Consider the following 17,162-nt stretch of genomic DNA (forward strand, 5'->3'; position numbering starts at 1 on the left):
GAAATTTGATATAAGGGTTTAGAGACAACCTAGGATCGATTGCTCTGATACCATGCTAAAATATGAATATGATTTGAATACTTTGGGTTAGGTTTTATTCTTCTCCATAAGGAGGTATATATAAGAGTTTACATGAGTGCTTTACAAGGGAAATAGATACAGTAATCAATTATGATAATATTTCCTAATTATACAATGATTTGTCAACTATATAGAATAGGAAAGTAAATCCCTTAATTAATCAAGGAAATAAATCTCCTTGATTAATTAGGAGACTCACGTCAACAGAATTTATGACGGTTAATAATAATAAAACTCAAATTCTTTCTTAAGTTGCGTAATAAGATTTACTCTCTTATCAAGTCTCTTCCTCTTCTTTTACAAGAAGGTCTATATGTTTTTTTTTCTTTCTCCACTCGTGTTTTACGGGCATGTATGTATGTTTTTTTTTTTTCTTAAGTGACCCAAACAAATTTCTGTAGACTACTGTGATTGTGGAATCATTGCAATAATATATTAAACCAAAGAAAAACAAACTCTAATAGATCAAACAACATATATTCCCTCTGACATGATTATTGTTCCTTCCTTCCTTCCTTCCTTCCTTTCTCTCGAAAATGAGTTCCTCGTTCCTTTCCCTTTATCTTTTCTCTTTTCTGTTTCTTCTTTGTCATTTTTGTCTTCTCTCTCATTTTTCTTCTTTTCTTTATGTTTCTTCCTTGTCATTTCTTTCTTCTTTCTCCTTTCTCTTTTCTTTTTATTTCTTCTATCTCTTTTCTTGTTCCTCTTTCTCTCCACCATCTTTATTCTCTCTCTTTCTTTCCTTTTGTGTTCTCTATTTATTTATCCGATCCTTGAAAAATGAAACCATCCTTAAAAAATAAAATAAAAACCCTAGCTACACGAGAGAGTTGAGAAAGAGAGAGATGGAGGTATGTAATTAAGATGTTATTGTTGATATATTATGATATATGTTTTATTTTTGGTTCTCACTCTATTAATTAGCATACCAAATAAAATTTGGTTCTCATTGTTTATATAGATCTTCCATACCCCCAAAAAAAAAAATTAGCACACTCCTAGAAAAATTCCTGGTTCCACATTGGGCACAAGATATTTAGACTAAGGCTTCAACCTGGTGCTTTAGGATGTATACTAACATACAACCTGTAAATTTGGCTGTAACTGAAACAAGATGATTCACGCTTGTTTTTCAATTGAATTTGAGCAACATCTGCAACATTTTTATATTTCTTTTTTGTTTGACACGAAAAAAAATTTATTTTTGATGCGCACACCTTCCTTTTTTATACAACACTTGCCAACAATAATCTTTTTGGCCTAACTCCCAAATATAGTTGAATGGAAACAAGTTATGTCCTTCTGTTCCAACTCAATCTGTGAGTGTGTGTTTAATTTTCTTTTTCTTGTTTGTTCTAACGTATATGCTCGATTGACATAATACCACCATGGGTCAATTGGCAGATTGAACATGGCAGCTACAACTGTCACTAGTGCAATCCCTAATTCCCCAGTTCTTGACCAGTATAACTATGAAGATTGGAGTTTCCGGATTAAACTCTACTTGTTAGCTGAAGATCTTTGGGACGTTGTGGAAGCCACCACCGAAACTCCTAAACGAGAAGATGATGAAGCTAAGTTTAAGGCTTGGAGGAAGAAAGATGCCAAGGCTTTAATTGTAATCCAGAATTATTGCGGGTCTGCTAATTACTCTTTAATCTGGGGCACTGAGATCGCCAAAGCTGCCTGGGATACTTTGGCCGAAACGCTAAACCCAGCTCAAGGTACGTAGTCAAAATAAGCATGCATGTTTTACACCTAAATGACTCTGACAGAATGGTGGGCACATCACGAAGCGCGGCATCTGTATATATGTATGGTTCGATCTAGGTTACGGTATTTTCATTTTTTATTTTTATGAAGGTACAGCTGCAGTAGTAAACATTATTTGACTCTGCACAAGGCTGAGTAAAACTATATTGCATTTTTCGTCCTCGACAATAGGTAGAATATTCATATTGTGGGTGCTTTACGCATTTGTAATTGAATTTTTAAGTGTTCACTTGTATGTGTATGATTGCTAACAAATTTTTTCATTGAGTGTAGGACATATGTGGCATAAATTTCTCCCAAATATATAAAATGCTTTTTTTTAAAATAAAAAAAAAATTGAAATGGTCCCTGAATTTATGCTCGAGTTCCATTTTGATTCTCTAACTAAATTTTTCAATCCATTGGTTCTCCAACTTTCTCTTTTGTGTTAAATTGGTCCCTCCATCAAATTTGTCATCAAATTAAGGGGTAAAATTGTCAATTTGTGTTCTAATCTCCTATAAAACGACCATTCCATCTTTGTAACGAACATTTCCCTCCATAAGACGTTTCTCTTATGGGATAGAGTTTCAATTTGGAGGAGAGAGTAATGGCTATGGAGGGAAATGTTTGTTACAAAGTTAGGTTGGCCAATTTAGGAGATTAGTGCCCAAACTGATGGTTTTATTCCTCAATTTGATGGCAAATTTGATAAAACTTGATTGGTGGGACCAATTTGACACTAAAGAGAAAGTTGAAGGACCAATGGTGTGAAAATTTTAATTGAATGACTAAAATAAAACTCGTACATAAGTTCAGGGACTATTTCGATCAAAACCCCAGTATAAACGTATGGTTGTATTTCCTTCATCAATTTAAACTTATTGTGTCTTAATTCTCATAGAGACTTCTAGTCAATATTAGTTAAAAGAAACACTGTTTGGCAAAAAAAAATTTCACAAATCATAGTTTAACACATATGCTAAATCCAAATAAAAAAGATCTGTAATATTAAATCATAAACTTTCGTAGGACCTGAAGGCGATGCCAATGACTTGTACATGCCTTTCTTCCAAACTTTGTTAGACAATGATTGGGATGCTGCCATGGAGTATGTTAGGCAACATCCTGAGAAACTAAATGCGACCTTTGAACAATTCGACAATGGGACAGCTCTTCATTTCGTAGTCTCAAACGGGAGGTTTGAAATTGCAAAAGAGTTGGTGCAGCTAATGAGCGAGGAAGACTTAGAAATACTAGACTCTATTGGTCGAACAGCTCTACATTTAGCTTTATTACATCGAGGAGATTCCCATGAAATAGTTAAGTGCATGGTTGAAAAGAACAAGAAATTACTTAGCATTCGTTTTAACAATGATGAAATTGCAATTCCATTTGTCTTGGCGACTATAGAAGGAAGGGTAGCAATGTCTCAGTATCTCTGTTCTGCCTCCCCACTGGAAACTCTGGAGGACCTTGCCTATGCCGGTGTAGTTATGTCTGCGTGTGTGGTGAAAAGCCGATTTGGTAGGTATAAATACCCTTCTGTTTGTGCTGCACTTTAGCTCTCCTCTTTACTAGCGGTGACTTAAATATGTTCCTGTACAATTTATTATTTTTTACAAATCTTTTTCCGCATAATTATATTGTTTTTTTTTTCACTCCGCTGTACAGATATTCTGTTGGATTTAGTTCAGCGCCATCCGAAGGCGGCTTTTACTGAAAACAAGTCTAAAGTAAGCCCTTTTTCGCTTTTGGCTGGTATGCCTTCTTTTTCTTAAGTGCAGGCAAGCTCAAATTCTGGGAACGATGGATTTATCATGGTTAATAATAAGAAAGCTCAAATTCTTTCTTAAGTTGCCTAATAAGATTTACTCTCTTATCAGCTCTTCCACTTCTTTTACGGGAAGGTCTATATTCTTTTTTCTCCACTCCTGTTTTACTGGCATATCTATATGTGTGTTTTTTTTTTCTTTCTTAAGTAACCCAAAAAAATTTATTTAGACTGCTGTGATTGTGGGATCATTGCAATAATACACTAAACCAAAGAAAAACAAACTCAAATAGATCAAAAGACATATATTGACTCTGACATGATTATTGTTCCCAAACTATCCAAATTTGTTCTACTTCAGATCTTCATAAGAGTGTCGATTTTATTGTGTCGTGTTCTTATCTTAATAGGTATGCACGTACCACCTACTCCTACTATCAATACCGAAAAAGAACCTACTATCGATGCCTTTAACGATGCTCGTACTAATGCTCAAAAACTAGAAGGCGATCAAGCTAATCAAAGGCATCTTATTTGCCTCATTTGCATACGTACGTTGTCAGGAGTGCCATTTGGTTATTGTTAATGCTTACTTATTCCATATGGTGCTTCTAGAATAATTCACATCTTTATTACTCCATATAGTTATACATTCACATCTTTCTTCCATGCATAGTATGCACCAATTCTAAGTTTTTGCGGGATGAACTGCAGGAGTTGGGGAGTATTGTACATCCTGTACGTCGTGAAACTAAAAATCTGAAGATCGTATGACACCAAGGGCCCTATTTACCAAGAAGCATAAGGAATTGGTGAAAGACGGCGAAAAGTCAATGAAAGAAACAGCAACTTCTTGTACCGTTCGATGTTGTTACTTTTTTCAATAAGCTTGTAAAGAAAAGACAACGTATGTGATGTGCTTCAATTTCTATTTTCGAGTTAGTTACACAAGCACTCTGTATTATTATTATTTTTTCGATATTCTATTATTGAACGCGAATCATGCAGTGTTTGGAGTCTTCGGACATGATTTACACAAACACTCATAATTAAACACACCAATCTGGCTAACCACACAGTGGTTCTAACTCTGATTCTCTCTCCCTCGCTCAGAGATCGAAGTGTATCAATCCGTCAATGTGGTCCACGCTTCTGTAGCAGAATGACAATTGATCATCTCAGAGAAAGCATCATCAGAAAGACTAGCAGCAATGAGGTTCAAGATTGTTGTATCTATAGCTTCCCATTCCTTAGAATCACCATTATTAGAATCAGTAGGAGCCACAACAATACCATCAAGAAATCCAGACAGGCGATGAACTTTGAGAAATTTTTCCACTTGATAGCTCCATTGAACGTAATTACTCTCATCAAGTTTCAGTGTAATGTAATCGCATGCATTATGAAGCAAATCCAACGGAGTAACAGAATTCTTCCCCATTTTAAGCAAAATTAGGGTTTACATAGTAAAATACAGAGATTGAAATTGAGTTGCAGGAAAGGAACAAGGCAACCACAAGCAAGAATGCTAAGAGAACGAAGAACAAGATGCGAAAATCTAGAAAATAGAGATGAGTCAACACAGAAGCCTTTGAAGAAAGCAAAATCTCAAGCTCGAAGAACAGAGAGATTCGAATACCGGTTACCGGAGAATGAAGCAGCGAAGCAAGGATCGCCGATGATAATCAGAGGCGCTCCTCTGACACCATGATAGCTTCCTTCAGAGACTCCATGTGGATGAACTCAATTAAGCTTCCACGTGAACAATACACGTGGCACAAGACTAAGGCTTCAATCTGGTGCTTTAGGATGTACACTAACATACAACCTGTAAATTTGGCTGTAACTGAAACAAGATGATTCACACTTGTATTTCAATTGAATTTGAGTAACATGCGCAACATTTTTATATTTCTTTTTTGTTTGACACTAAAAAATTTATTTTTGATGCGCACATCTTCGTTTTTTATACAACTGCCAACAATAATCTTTAATTCCCAAGTCCTTTTCCAAGTCTTATGTAATTGCAAAGTCTTTTTTAATTGCCAAGTCTTTTGCCAAAGTCTTTTTTAATTGGTGATTTGTTAGCTTGGTTTTTCTGAATGCTAGCATGGGTTTCAAGGTTATGCGCATTAGACGCATAAAATATTTCTTCCTAGGCCATATACGCATTATCTATCAAGGTGGCGGCCCTAAAATATTTTCATGAAGACCCCACTTACTACTCACCAAAGTTTGGAGTACATTTTAAAAAGGCTTAAATACTTTTTGGTCAGTAGGTTCTATATGAAAATTTAATTTGATCATTGAGTAAAAAATTTAGTCAAATTAGTCACCGTGTTTTTCAAAGTTTACAATTTATAGACATTTTGTTATCTTCAGTTCAATAAAGTTTTTGTTTTTATTTTTTAAGGAAGCACCTTTAGTCTTCTTCCTTTAACTCAACAAGTTAAGGTGTATTATGTTATTATAAAAAAAAATTGGGGGAAATCATGGGAAGAACATAACGAAATGTTTATAAATTGTAAACTTTGAAAAATGCGATGATTAATTTGACTAAAAAAAATATCTCAGTGTCCAAAAAAATATTTAACCCTAAAAAATTACGTCTCTAAATACTAGAAAAACCGCACACTCTTGAATCTGAGTCCATTACTAAACAATTGATGGGATAATATAATACAGTCCTGATCTCTTGGACCACAGGAGTCCAAGAGATTGTGGTCACTCACCGTTGGATATTAATCTAATGGTTCAAAAAAGTTTCTTAAAAGGAGTTCAAGATTGAGTGAACCGTTGAATTTACATCCAACGGTGAGTGACCACAAATCTCTTAGATTCCTGTGGTCCAAGAGATCAGGACTGTAATATAATAATATATAGATGCTTTATAAATGATTGCCAAGTCTTTTTTAATTGCCAAGACTTTTTCCAAGTCTTTTGCCAAAGTCTTTTTTAATTGGTGATTTGTTAGCTTCTTTTTAGTCTTCGCTAATTTGTTATCTAGAAGTCAGAAGTGAGTTTGCCTATATCTATGTGCACATAGTGCGAATTTACAAGCTAGCTTCTACCTGCAGCCTTTTTACAACTCAATCTGTGAGTGTGTTTGTTTAATTTTCTTTTTCTTGTTTGTTCTAACGTTTATGCTCGATTGACATAATACCACCATGGGTCAATTGGCAGATTGAACATGGCAGCTACAACTGTCACTAGTGCAATCCCTAATCCCCCAGTTCTTAACCAGTATAACTATGAAGATTGGAGTTTTCGGATTAAACTCTACTTGTTAGCTGAAGATCTTTGGGACGTTGTGGAAGCCACCACCGAACCTCCTAAACCAGAAGATGGTGAAGCTGAGTTTAAGGCTTGGAGGAAGAAAGATGCCAAGGCTTTAATTCTAATCCAGAATTATTGCGGGTCTGCTAATTACTCTTTAATCTGGGGCACTGAGACCGCCAAAGCTGCCTGGAATACTTTGGCCGAAATGCTAAACCCAGCTCAAGGTACGTAGTCAAAACAAGCATGCATGTTTTACACCTAAATGACTCTGACATTATTCCACTCTGCATAAGGCTGAGTAAAACTATATTGCATTTTTCGTCCTTGACAATAGGTAGAATATTCATATTGTGGGTGCTTTACGCATTTGTAATTGAATTTTTAAGTGTTTACTTGTATGTGTATGATTGCTAACAAATTTTTTCATTGAGTGTAGGACATATGTGGCATAAATTTCTCGCAAATATATAAAATGCATTTTTAAAAAAAAATTTGGAATGGTCCCTGAATTTATACTCAAGTTCCATTTTGATTCTCTAACTAAATTTTTCAATCCATTGGTTCTCCAACTCTCTCTTTTGTGTTAAATTGGTCCCTCCATCAAATTTGTCATCAAATTAAGGGGTAAAATTGTCAATTTGTGTTCTAATCTCCTCTAAAACGACCATTCCATCTTTGTAACGAACATTTCCCTCTATAAGACATTTCTCTTATGGGATAGAGTTTCAATTTGGAGGAGAGAGTAATGGCTATGGAGGGAAATGTTTGTTACAAAGTTAGGTTGGCCAATTTAGGAGATTAGTGCCCAAATTGATGGTTTTACCCTTCAATTTGATGTCAAATTTGATAAAACTTGATTGGTGGGACCAATTTGACACTAAAGAGAAAGTTGAAGGACCAATGGTGTGAAAATTTTAATTGACTAAAATAGAACTTATGCATAAGTTTAGAGACCATTTCGATCAAAACTCCAGTATAAAATTATGGTTGTATTTCCTTCATCAATTTATACCTCGATGGGCCAAAATGGAAATAAAAGCATGTGGACCTTAATTAAAAACTCAATGGACTCCAACGAATATAAGCAAATGGACCAAATCCATTACCACCTTAAAAAGGTTTAGAGATGGGACCTAGATGCCAATTGAGTGTCTATAGAATAACTCTGTTTGTCTTAATTAATTGATATTTTCTTATCATGTGTGCGATGCAGAGGAGTTGTTTCCGTTGGTGCCACGGGAAGACTTGAATATCAATCCGACGTCGAATGATGGTATGTGATCTCTCGTAAACACTTTTTTTTTTTTTTTTTCTTGTTCTGTTTCCCTTCAATATCTAATCTTTAACTTATCCACTGACTGACAAGAATTTTCAAGAATTTTGTTTGAGTGAGTTGGACGCTGACATTCTTAGCAAATTGTAATTTATTAAAACAATAAAAACTTGGCAGGAAATGAGAGTATCTTAGTGCATATCGATGAGTTCGGCCTCCATCAACCCTTCATTGTTAATGTGATAATGGGCGATTGGGATTTAGTGAGGGAGTATCTTAGTCGAAATCCCGAAGCAATCAGAGAAAGAGGTTCAATATCAGGTGCGACAGCTCTTCACCTGGCAGTTTCGTATGAAAATGTAAATATGGCGAAAGCGTTGGTGGAGTTGATGACGGAGGAAGACTTGGAAATACAGGACGCTAATGGTGCAACAGCTATGGTCTACGCTTCGAATAAAGGAATCACAGAATTGGCTAAGTGCATGATTGAAAAAAACAAGAAACTGATTAGCCTTCCATGTCCTCCAGACAACATAATTCCACTTGTCCGGGCTTATTCTATCGGCCATTGGGAATTGGCTCGCTACCTCTATTCTGTTACTCCACTCGAAGCTCTGTTGCAAGACGACGGCTGCGGTGGCGCTGAGATTGTTTCGGAGAGTTTCAGGGCCAAAAAATTAGGTACGTGTTTCCAATTTAACCTTTTGCCATATAATAAGATTCATTCGTTTTTCTTGTCACTCCTCCTCTACCCTTTTTGTAGATATTGCATTGGATTTAATTCGGCGTTGCCCAAACTTAGCCGTTGCTAAAAACTACTCTGGGTTGACCCCTTTGCAACTGTGCGTTACTATGCGCTCTGGATTTTTAAATGGAATGCATCTCAAATTTTGGCAACAATGGATTTATGACTGTTAGTATTACATCTCTCTACTATTTATTTAAAGTTATGTCCCATATTTTTTATTTTTTTTGGGACTTCATATAATAATTTATTTTTTGGTCTAATTAAAATACGAAAGTAAAAACAGAAAATTAAAATCAACACCTCCTGTGGACTTTTCCCAATACCAGCCACCCACACTTTCCACCTTAGTCACCAAATTGATTTTCCCACCCAACCCCAGCAACACACCCCCCTCGGTTTTGATCTCCCTAGCACCCACCAAGCCCAATAGATCTCTCTCTCTCTCTCTCTCTCTCTCTCTATCTCCTCCCTGATCAATAACTCATGCACTATAGCAGCCAAACCACCGCCTGAGCCAACCTACCCGGGGCACTTACCCCCACACCCGACTCTTTCCGACGCACACAGAACCTACACCCACGAACTCTCTAAGAATGCCACCAGTCCGTTGTGGCTGGTATCCACCTTTTGGATACGAGCCCGCAGTTGGTGATGGCTGGGCTTCTGCCCTAGTGATTGCAGCAAAAAGCCCAGCTGAAACACAACCCAAAGCCTAGTAAATAAGTTTGAATTTTCATCTCTCCGGTGATAAAGAAATGATTACAAATCAATTACTGTTAACTACTTGAATTACAAATCAATTACTTAAATTTCATTATGAAATGCTAAGAGGACCACATTATTGTACCACGATGTGTGGCACGTATAAAAATGAAACCTGTACTTGTATCGGTACATTCTATTCCTATTAAAGAGGTAGTATACAATATAGTAAAATATGTTCTCTTTCGTTGGAAGCACTTTGTGTTCAGAGGCAAGCTAAACTCTGAGCGGAGATTAATCCCACCATTCAGATGTGAGGATACCTCATAGTATTTACCAACCAAAAATATATATATATACGTTCTCCTAACATCACATATTTATTATTGTTGTGTATGAAAGAGGTATGGTAAAAATAATGTGTTCTTATACCATCACTCATTCATTATTGTTGTATATGCACATGAACTTCCATGTTCACGACACAAAAATCACTATATAGGGGAAAGCTCTTACATCAAAAGGAAATATTTAACGTATTGATTAGCATTTGTTCTTTTGTTGATAACTTTATAGGTATACACGTACGACCTGATTCAGCAGTTTATGATATTCGCATAAATGTTGAAAAAGGAGAAGATGACCCAATTAATAAAAGGGATCTCATAGTTCGCTCAGGTATAATATATCCGAAAGGTGGCATTACAGTTTTTACTGATTTTTTTATTTATTTTTAATTTTAATTTCTAAGTTGAATAAGGCCAGTTTTGATTGTTTTGAAGATCAACATTGAGGTTAAAACTTAACATTGTGATAAAAGTATCACATGGTTTGTTTATTAAAATAAACCTACTAAGCACTTAACATATGTGGGTTAGTTTAGTTGATTAGGCAATGTATCTTTCTCCTTATACTTAAGTTTGTGTCCCTCCCCAAACGTTAGAGTAGTTTAAGATAGCGTATTGTAAACAAAAAATTAACTAATGAATACCTATTTATCATCATAACCTATCAGAGACATTAACAAGAAAATAGCAATGTTAGGTATGCCACATTTATATACCACCTTATGTACCACCTCTTTAAGAGCACTTCCACCCTATGGGCAAAGGCAAGGCAAGGGCTATCACTATTTACGTGAATAGTGGCATCTCTTGCAATTTTGTTTCCATCCCTATGGGCTTAGGCAAGGGCAAATACTATTCACATGAGATATGATGAGATGAATTTGTATAGAGTTTTTGGTGTGGGAACTAAAGATATGGCTAGGTATTTATAAAAAAAAATATCTGAAAATTTGCATTTATTTATTTATTTATTTTCCAATTTTTTTTTGTTTGCTAACGTCAGCATTGTGTCATTTTGCTCAGGCAGCAACTCGGGCTAAACTTGCCCGTGGGCTTGCCTGGGCTCGTGGGACCCACCCCTTGCCTGGGTTGGACTTGGCGTGGTGGTGTTGGATTCTGGCCCTTGGGCTCCCTCCGGCCTGGGTTGGCCTTGAGCGCTAGAGATGCTCTAATAGGGATGGAGTCCACTAATACAATGGAGTCCACTAATAAATGTATTACACAAAGTAGTATATAAATGGGTAATGTTAGGCGTACCACATCTTTATACTATATTGTGTATCACCTCTCTAATAAAGTTGGAGCCCACCAATACAACGAAGTCTACCTCTATTACAGAGGTGGTACACAATTTGATATAAAAATGTAATAAACCTAACTCCTATATAAATATAGTATGACTAGCAATTTTTTTTTTTTTTTTTGGTTACAAAATGGGACCGAGTGCCCAAACCAAACAATTACATAGGGATTATTAACCTGGGACTAGGGGTACTGCTAGCATTTTTCATAAGAACAAGAGGGAGGGAATAATAAGGGTGTGGGATAACATGTTTTGACGTGGCTCACTAACTGCTCCTCATATATGTGTAAAATTTAATATTGTCAGTACGTAGAGTTTTTCTTTTTCAGAATGAAAATGAATGAAACCAGAGCATTTAAATACATAACTATTTGAGGAACGTCCTCTGTAAAAACCATTTGTATAGTCAGATCAAGCAAAAATCTCGATATATTTTAAATAGAAAGATTTATTATTATACCCAAATATATGTACATGTCCAAGTACTAACGTGCTACTGCGGAATATAATACTGGCCTATGACACTGAGAACATACAACATAGCGTATGGCCTTGTTCACCCTGACCATATTATACATAAAACGACTGACTATACTAGCGTAGGAACTTTGAGGCATGCGTGCTTCCCCAATTTGCATGTCTCTGGTCATATTTGTGGCGAGAAGTTAAATATTTTGTCAAAGAAGAAAAAGTTGTATGTATATATATATTTTTTTATATTTTTTTGAAGCATGTATACCGTTATCTCACTATAATAAATCTATTCTAATTAGGTGTAAGAAGTGGGTTTATTGTCCTGATCAAGTGGCATTTCCCACATCTATATGTTGAATTTAAATTCTAAAATCAATGATTGTACATGTATTAAAATTTGAATGAATTCATGACATTAAAATGACATTGTACGTTACCATCACACACAAAATTTGTGATTAAAATATTCTCTAATGCAAACACATTTCAATTTGCAATAGGTATGGGTATACTGCGAGGACTTGTTCCAAATCCCCGTGAACTTTTTGGTAATTAAGTAATGTTAAATATCCACACTTTGTTAATCCTTTCCTTCGATTTTCAGTACGTATAATTATTCATTCTCTTAAATCTTATTTTGGTCTTAGTAATTAATATTGTTTTATTTATGCCATCCTAGGAATTAATCACATATATAAGATGAAATGGACCCACGAAAGAACATCTGAAATTCTACATTCCATGTGCGAAGTGATAAAGGATAAAAGTAGTAAACAACTGCAAGGAAGTGTCGTGGAAGCAGCATTCTTCGAAGCCATTAAACAAGGGCATGTTGAGTTTATTCGTGAGATATTTCGAGCAAACCCACCAGCGTTTGGGCTCACTGGTGAAAATGGGAAGAGCATGCTTCAGTTTGCCATTGAATGTCGTCAAGAAAAAGTCTATTTCTTTTTATATAAATTTACCGGAATAGCGCCTCATTTGTTAACGAGAACAGATCAGTTTAGCAATACGTTGCTACATGCAGCAGCGAGTTTATCCCCAATTGCACAGCTTAATCAAATCCAAGGTGCCGCGTTGCAAATGCAGAGAGAATTACAATGGTTCAAGGTCAGAATTTCTCTACACATTTTCAAGGATTAGAAAATATTCTTTTCCTTTTTTATTGCTCTAAAAGCATATATTCGGGGATTAGAAAATCAGTAATTGCTTCAACGAAATGCAGGAGATTGAAAACATTGTACCTCCCAAGATTCTTGAGGTTGTAAATATTACAGATGGCATGACAGCACGGGATTTATTTACTAAGAACCACAAAGAGTTGGCGAAAGAAGGAGAGAGATCAATGAAAGAGATAGCAACCTCTTGTACGGTTGTAGGTGCTCTTATCATTACCATCATGTTTACTGCAGCATTCACAGTTCCAGGTGGAAATAACGGAAATACAGGCATGCCCTTGTTCTTAAATGAAAAGTTGTTTAAGGTGTTTATAGTTTCTGATGCCCTATCACTCTTTTCTTCCACGACTTCTGTAATGACATTTTTGGGAGTCCTCACCTCACGCTATGCCGAAGCTGATTTCCTTAAATCATTGCCAACGAAAATGATTATAGGCCTTTTCACCCTCTTTTTCTCCATAGCCACCATGATGGTTGCGTTTGTTTCTACCCTTTTTATTATGTTGGGTGAAAATTCATGGATTGTGATTCCAGTCATTTTACTTGCTAGTGCCCCTGTCGTCTCCTTTGCATGGATGCAATTCCCCCTCCTTGTTGAGATCTTCATTTCTACTTATGGAGCAGGAATATTTGCCAAAAAGGGCAAACCTTTGGCAGCAACAGACGTCTTGTGACACGAATCGATCTGTCTGATTCGTAAGGGAAGAACTTGTATCAATATCTCAATTTCAATTCAAACATGGATTTTTATGTCATTTTTGCTGATATTTGTTTCAATCAATTCTAAGAAAGTTTTAAGGACTTGTGCAAAGAAATAAAATGATATACGTGTTCCGGTTTGTATCTTCTTTGGGCCTGAACTACAATTTTTATGCGATGGCCAAACTTTGATACAGGGTTTAGTTTCCTTCGTTTCAAGTTCTACTATTATTTCGTACCCCTTTTATTGTTATTAATTCTGCCTAATTAATGGAACCCAACAATACAATTTTAGAGAAATTAAAATGTTTTCTATACAACAATCCCTTCTTCCTACATTAACCTCACTAATCTAAACTCATCACACATCACATAACATGCACAGATTCATAATGAGAGCCTCGCACAATCTTGTAAACTGAGTACTGAAATGGTGGAGGGCAGATTGAATGAAGAACTTCCAAAACATAAAGGACCATTTAGATGTGTATTGAACTGTTTTGTTACTTTGACTATATAGACTTTAGTAGACTGTTCGCATAGCATCTCCAACAACCTCTTTAAAAGCTTTGAGACACTAAAATAGGTGAGTCACACATTAACAAAATCTTCTCCAACAGCCTTGTCAAATCCAGTCACCAAATCTAGGACGACTCCTTCACTCTTCAAGGCATTTATTAAGTTTTGGAACAATAAGACACCATGACGCTTGCAGCCACAGAAAGCTGCCTTGGAATGATAAAAGCATACATGGGGTTGAGTCAACAATAATGAATTATTATTTAAATATTGATTTGGTATTATTAACAGAATTTAATATTTGTATTTGATTTTTTTTTTTTTTAAAGATCAAACATTAAATTAATTAATTAATTTCGTGCGTTCTTTTTGTTACAAATTCTACTAATAGTAAAAAATTCGATATTCTTTTATAAAATCACATTGAAGACAGTATTCCTTTACAAACTAAACTGAACTTTGAGCATTATTAACCAAAAATAAGTTTTCTTTTGTTTTTAGTTGACAACTGAGTCTCACTGACAGAAAAGAATGTTAACTGCACCAAAGCAACCGTGGCCTTAGTTCCTTTTTCTAGTAGTCACGGAAAAGAAAAAGAAAAAGAAAAGTCGTAACAGAACAGAATCTGCAAAATTAAACTTCAAATACCAGAAAATGAATCGTTAAATTATTTCTAGAGGAAGGACAAAACCTACATACTAATTTATGTGGTATTATTATTATAGCTCAATGTATTATTATTTTATGTGGTGTGCCCGTTTTCTACAGTACAATTGTTTTTAAAATACATTTCAGAATCTTAATAATGCTAATAGTATTCAAAAGCCAATTAATTACCTTTGAAATAAAAACAAATTGAAGTGATGTATGTTTTTCTAAGTTACTATTTGTTTTAAATAACTTGTATTGTTTCATTACCGATTACTTAATTATTACTCATTAATTAATTTGCGGTGAAACATCCAATGTTAAATGGTTGAAGTGTTTAAAACAGAAACGTTGAAGTGTTTCAAAATCTTTGGTCTATTTTTCCTTTTAATTGAAATTTCAAAGCAAGTATATATATATATTTTTAGAACAAGTATATATATTTGATTTTATTGTGTTGGGCATTTTTACATTTGCCTTCATTCATTTTGGTTGCCATCAATCTTCCTTTATATAATGGTCCTTTATAATCGTTTTCTTTAAATATCATTTTATTGTTCTCAATTGCTAAAAAGGTCTGCTTTACTTTTGGAAATCCTTCATATAAACGTGAGAAGCAATTATAAAGTTTTAATGTTGGTTTTTTATACACTATCTTTACGTGGTTTAATGCATTATGAAGGAATAAAGCATTATCTCTCAGCAGACAATTAAGTTTACTTTTTATGAAGATAAATTTGATTTGAATACTCAATTGTTGCATCTTCGCAAATATGTGTAGTATAATATTTACTTTGATTTCAAATCCTTGAAAGAAAAAACAGAAAAAGTGCAAACCGTTCTTTTGTAGTTTAATTTTGAATTCAAAATCTAATATTGCGTCAGTTTTAGATTTGGTCTATCTGTGTATTCAATTTTTATATTGATTCTTATTTTCATTTATATCTATTAATTTTTGCGAAAACGTGCAGAGAGTTTATGTGATATTATTGCAAGTTTTATTGAGCCTAATTATTCTTTATTTTGATGGCTGTCATTACTTTGAATTTGGGAGAAAAACCTACGGTTTTTTTTTTTGGTAGTATAAATGCATCACTGTAACACCTTGGACGTTAGCTTCTTTTGATTCCAGAATTAGTTAATTGCTCTTAACTTCTTTTGGAAGCTTGTGCATTTCACATTCAATTACGAGATTTTATTTACTTTTAATTTATGCAGCTTTAGTTTCAAAACTTTAATGTCAATTTCATGACATTTAGAGCTTTTATTTTGGCAGTAAAATTGTTGATATTGTTAGGTGATTATTGCCTTTAATGTTCTGAACATTTATGCAATTTAATTACATCTTTGTTTTAATGCCTTGGATTCCTTTTAAAGTTGCCAACGCCTATATATTTCGATTGTGCAATCCTTCATATTAGTTTCTTGAGTTAATCTAATGTTCTTTTGATTATAAAGTCTTGACAGCTGCCACATTGAGTTAACTGTCATGAAGTGTACATTGTGGAATCCTCCTGAAAAAACTGAAATGAAATAATAAATTATATCATTGTAAGTGGCATTAATTTTGAGTTTTGGTGTAAGGCTTTCAAACCCTAAATTTTTGAGGCATTTTTTTCTTTTGAGGCTTTCGATGGTTTTGTTATATTTACAATGACTATCAAGATGACTGTGAGTACATATCTTATGAATTTAAAATTAAATAAATTTTGGTACCGTCTTCATATATTTTGAGAATTCCCTAATTTGTGGGGGTTGAATTTTTCCTTAACTATGTGGGTATTTGTTGGAATTTTTGTGGGTATTTCAAATACAAAATTAATATCAATACTTATTTTTAATTTAATATTCCAATTTTTGAGTGATTTGATTACCTCTTTAAAACTGAAGTTATTTTGTACATTTATTATATAAGTTTTCATATCTCCTTTATTCAGATTTATTCTATTTTAATTAACGCTCAATGCTTATGTTATTTGCGTTTGGATAATTATTAATATTTTTATTTTAAAACGTGTGGACCAATTTGTGGAAGTTGAATTTTCCTAAATGGGAACTTTAGTATTGTAATTTAATTTGTTAGTAACATTAAGCAATTTTTGCTTTTATACTGAAAAATATTAGATTCATTTCCTTCTCTCTTTCCCATATTTTTTGTGTGTTTTCAATTTCTTTATGCTCTCGTGGGAAAGATTCATTTAGTGACATAATACTTTTTATATTTTATTGGTAAACATACTGTGTCTGTATGAAATTTGTTTCATTATGCAAATTTTATTTTGAGACTAACTTGTCTTCAATTTTATGAAAATTTGTGCAACTAATGATTACCTTGTTATACAATTTTGGTAGAGACTTCTTATTGTCTTATAGGTTCCTATTGAG

The 17,162-nt window shown here is 34.3% G+C and overlaps 2 protein-coding genes across 6 annotated transcripts; both read left to right on the forward strand.

Annotated features, from left to right (window-relative positions):
* On the forward strand, positions 1,288-5,308 carry LOC18783017. Of its 3 annotated transcripts, XR_002270643.1 has the most exons (7): positions 1,288-1,400; positions 1,486-1,805; positions 2,866-3,360; positions 3,508-3,569; positions 4,018-4,158; positions 4,322-4,514; positions 4,721-5,308. XR_002270643.1 is itself a non-coding variant. In XM_020559135.1 (6 exons), the coding sequence occupies exons 1-5, from the start codon at positions 1,363-1,365 to the stop codon at positions 4,108-4,110; spliced, it is 1,008 nt and encodes a 335-aa protein (XP_020414724.1). In that variant the 5' UTR covers positions 1,288-1,362; the 3' UTR covers positions 4,111-4,158; positions 4,322-4,553. The 3 variants fall into 3 exon arrangements, 2 of the variants coding, with proteins under 2 accessions (XP_020414724.1, XP_020414726.1); XM_020559135.1 differs by lacking the exon at positions 4,721-5,308 and having other exon boundaries at positions 4,322-4,553; XM_020559137.1 differs by lacking the exons at positions 4,018-4,158; positions 4,721-5,308 and having other exon boundaries at positions 4,322-4,553.
* Positions 6,656-13,756, forward strand: LOC18782824. Of its 3 annotated transcripts, XM_020559132.1 has the most exons (9): positions 6,656-6,703; positions 6,791-7,110; positions 8,100-8,159; positions 8,337-8,840; positions 8,923-9,072; positions 10,186-10,287; positions 12,234-12,281; positions 12,413-12,843; positions 12,959-13,756. In XM_020559132.1, the coding sequence occupies exons 2-9, from the start codon at positions 6,798-6,800 to the stop codon at positions 13,583-13,585; spliced, it is 2,235 nt and encodes a 744-aa protein (XP_020414721.1). In that variant the 5' UTR covers positions 6,656-6,703; positions 6,791-6,797; the 3' UTR covers positions 13,586-13,756. The 3 variants fall into 3 exon arrangements, with proteins under 3 accessions (XP_020414721.1, XP_020414720.1, XP_020414722.1); XM_020559131.1 differs by lacking the exon at positions 6,656-6,703 and having other exon boundaries at positions 6,713-7,110; XM_020559133.1 differs by lacking the exons at positions 6,656-6,703; positions 12,234-12,281 and having other exon boundaries at positions 6,713-7,110.

The sequence above is a fragment of the Prunus persica genome, chromosome G3 (genome assembly GCF_000346465.2).
Source record: "Prunus persica cultivar Lovell chromosome G3, Prunus_persica_NCBIv2, whole genome shotgun sequence".
In the NCBI taxonomy this organism is placed as follows: Eukaryota; Viridiplantae; Streptophyta; class Magnoliopsida; order Rosales; family Rosaceae; genus Prunus; species Prunus persica.

What these genes read in the sequence shown, in the direction of transcription:
- LOC18782824 (XM_020559132.1), top strand. Translation starts at nt 6,798, where the DNA reads ATGGCAGCTACAACTGTCACTAGTGCAATCCCTAATCCCCCAGTTCTT. An exon ending in TTTCAGGGCCAAAAAATTAG is followed by an intron (nt 8,841 to 8,922) that starts GTACGTGTTTCC and finishes CCCTTTTTGTAG; the next exon opens with ATATTGCATTGGATTTAATT. An exon ending in GGATCTCATAGTTCGCTCAG is followed by an intron (nt 10,288 to 12,233) that starts GTATAATATATC and finishes AATTTGCAATAG; the next exon opens with GTATGGGTATACTGCGAGGA.
- LOC18783017 (XM_020559135.1), top strand. Translation starts at nt 1,363, where the DNA reads ATGGAAACAAGTTATGTCCTTCTGTTCCAACTCAATCT. An exon ending in CTTCTGTTCCAACTCAATCT is followed by an intron (nt 1,401 to 1,485) that starts GTGAGTGTGTGT and finishes GTCAATTGGCAG; the next exon opens with ATTGAACATGGCAGCTACAA. An exon ending in TTACTGAAAACAAGTCTAAA is followed by an intron (nt 3,570 to 4,017) that starts GTAAGCCCTTTT and finishes TTATCTTAATAG; the next exon opens with GTATGCACGTACCACCTACT.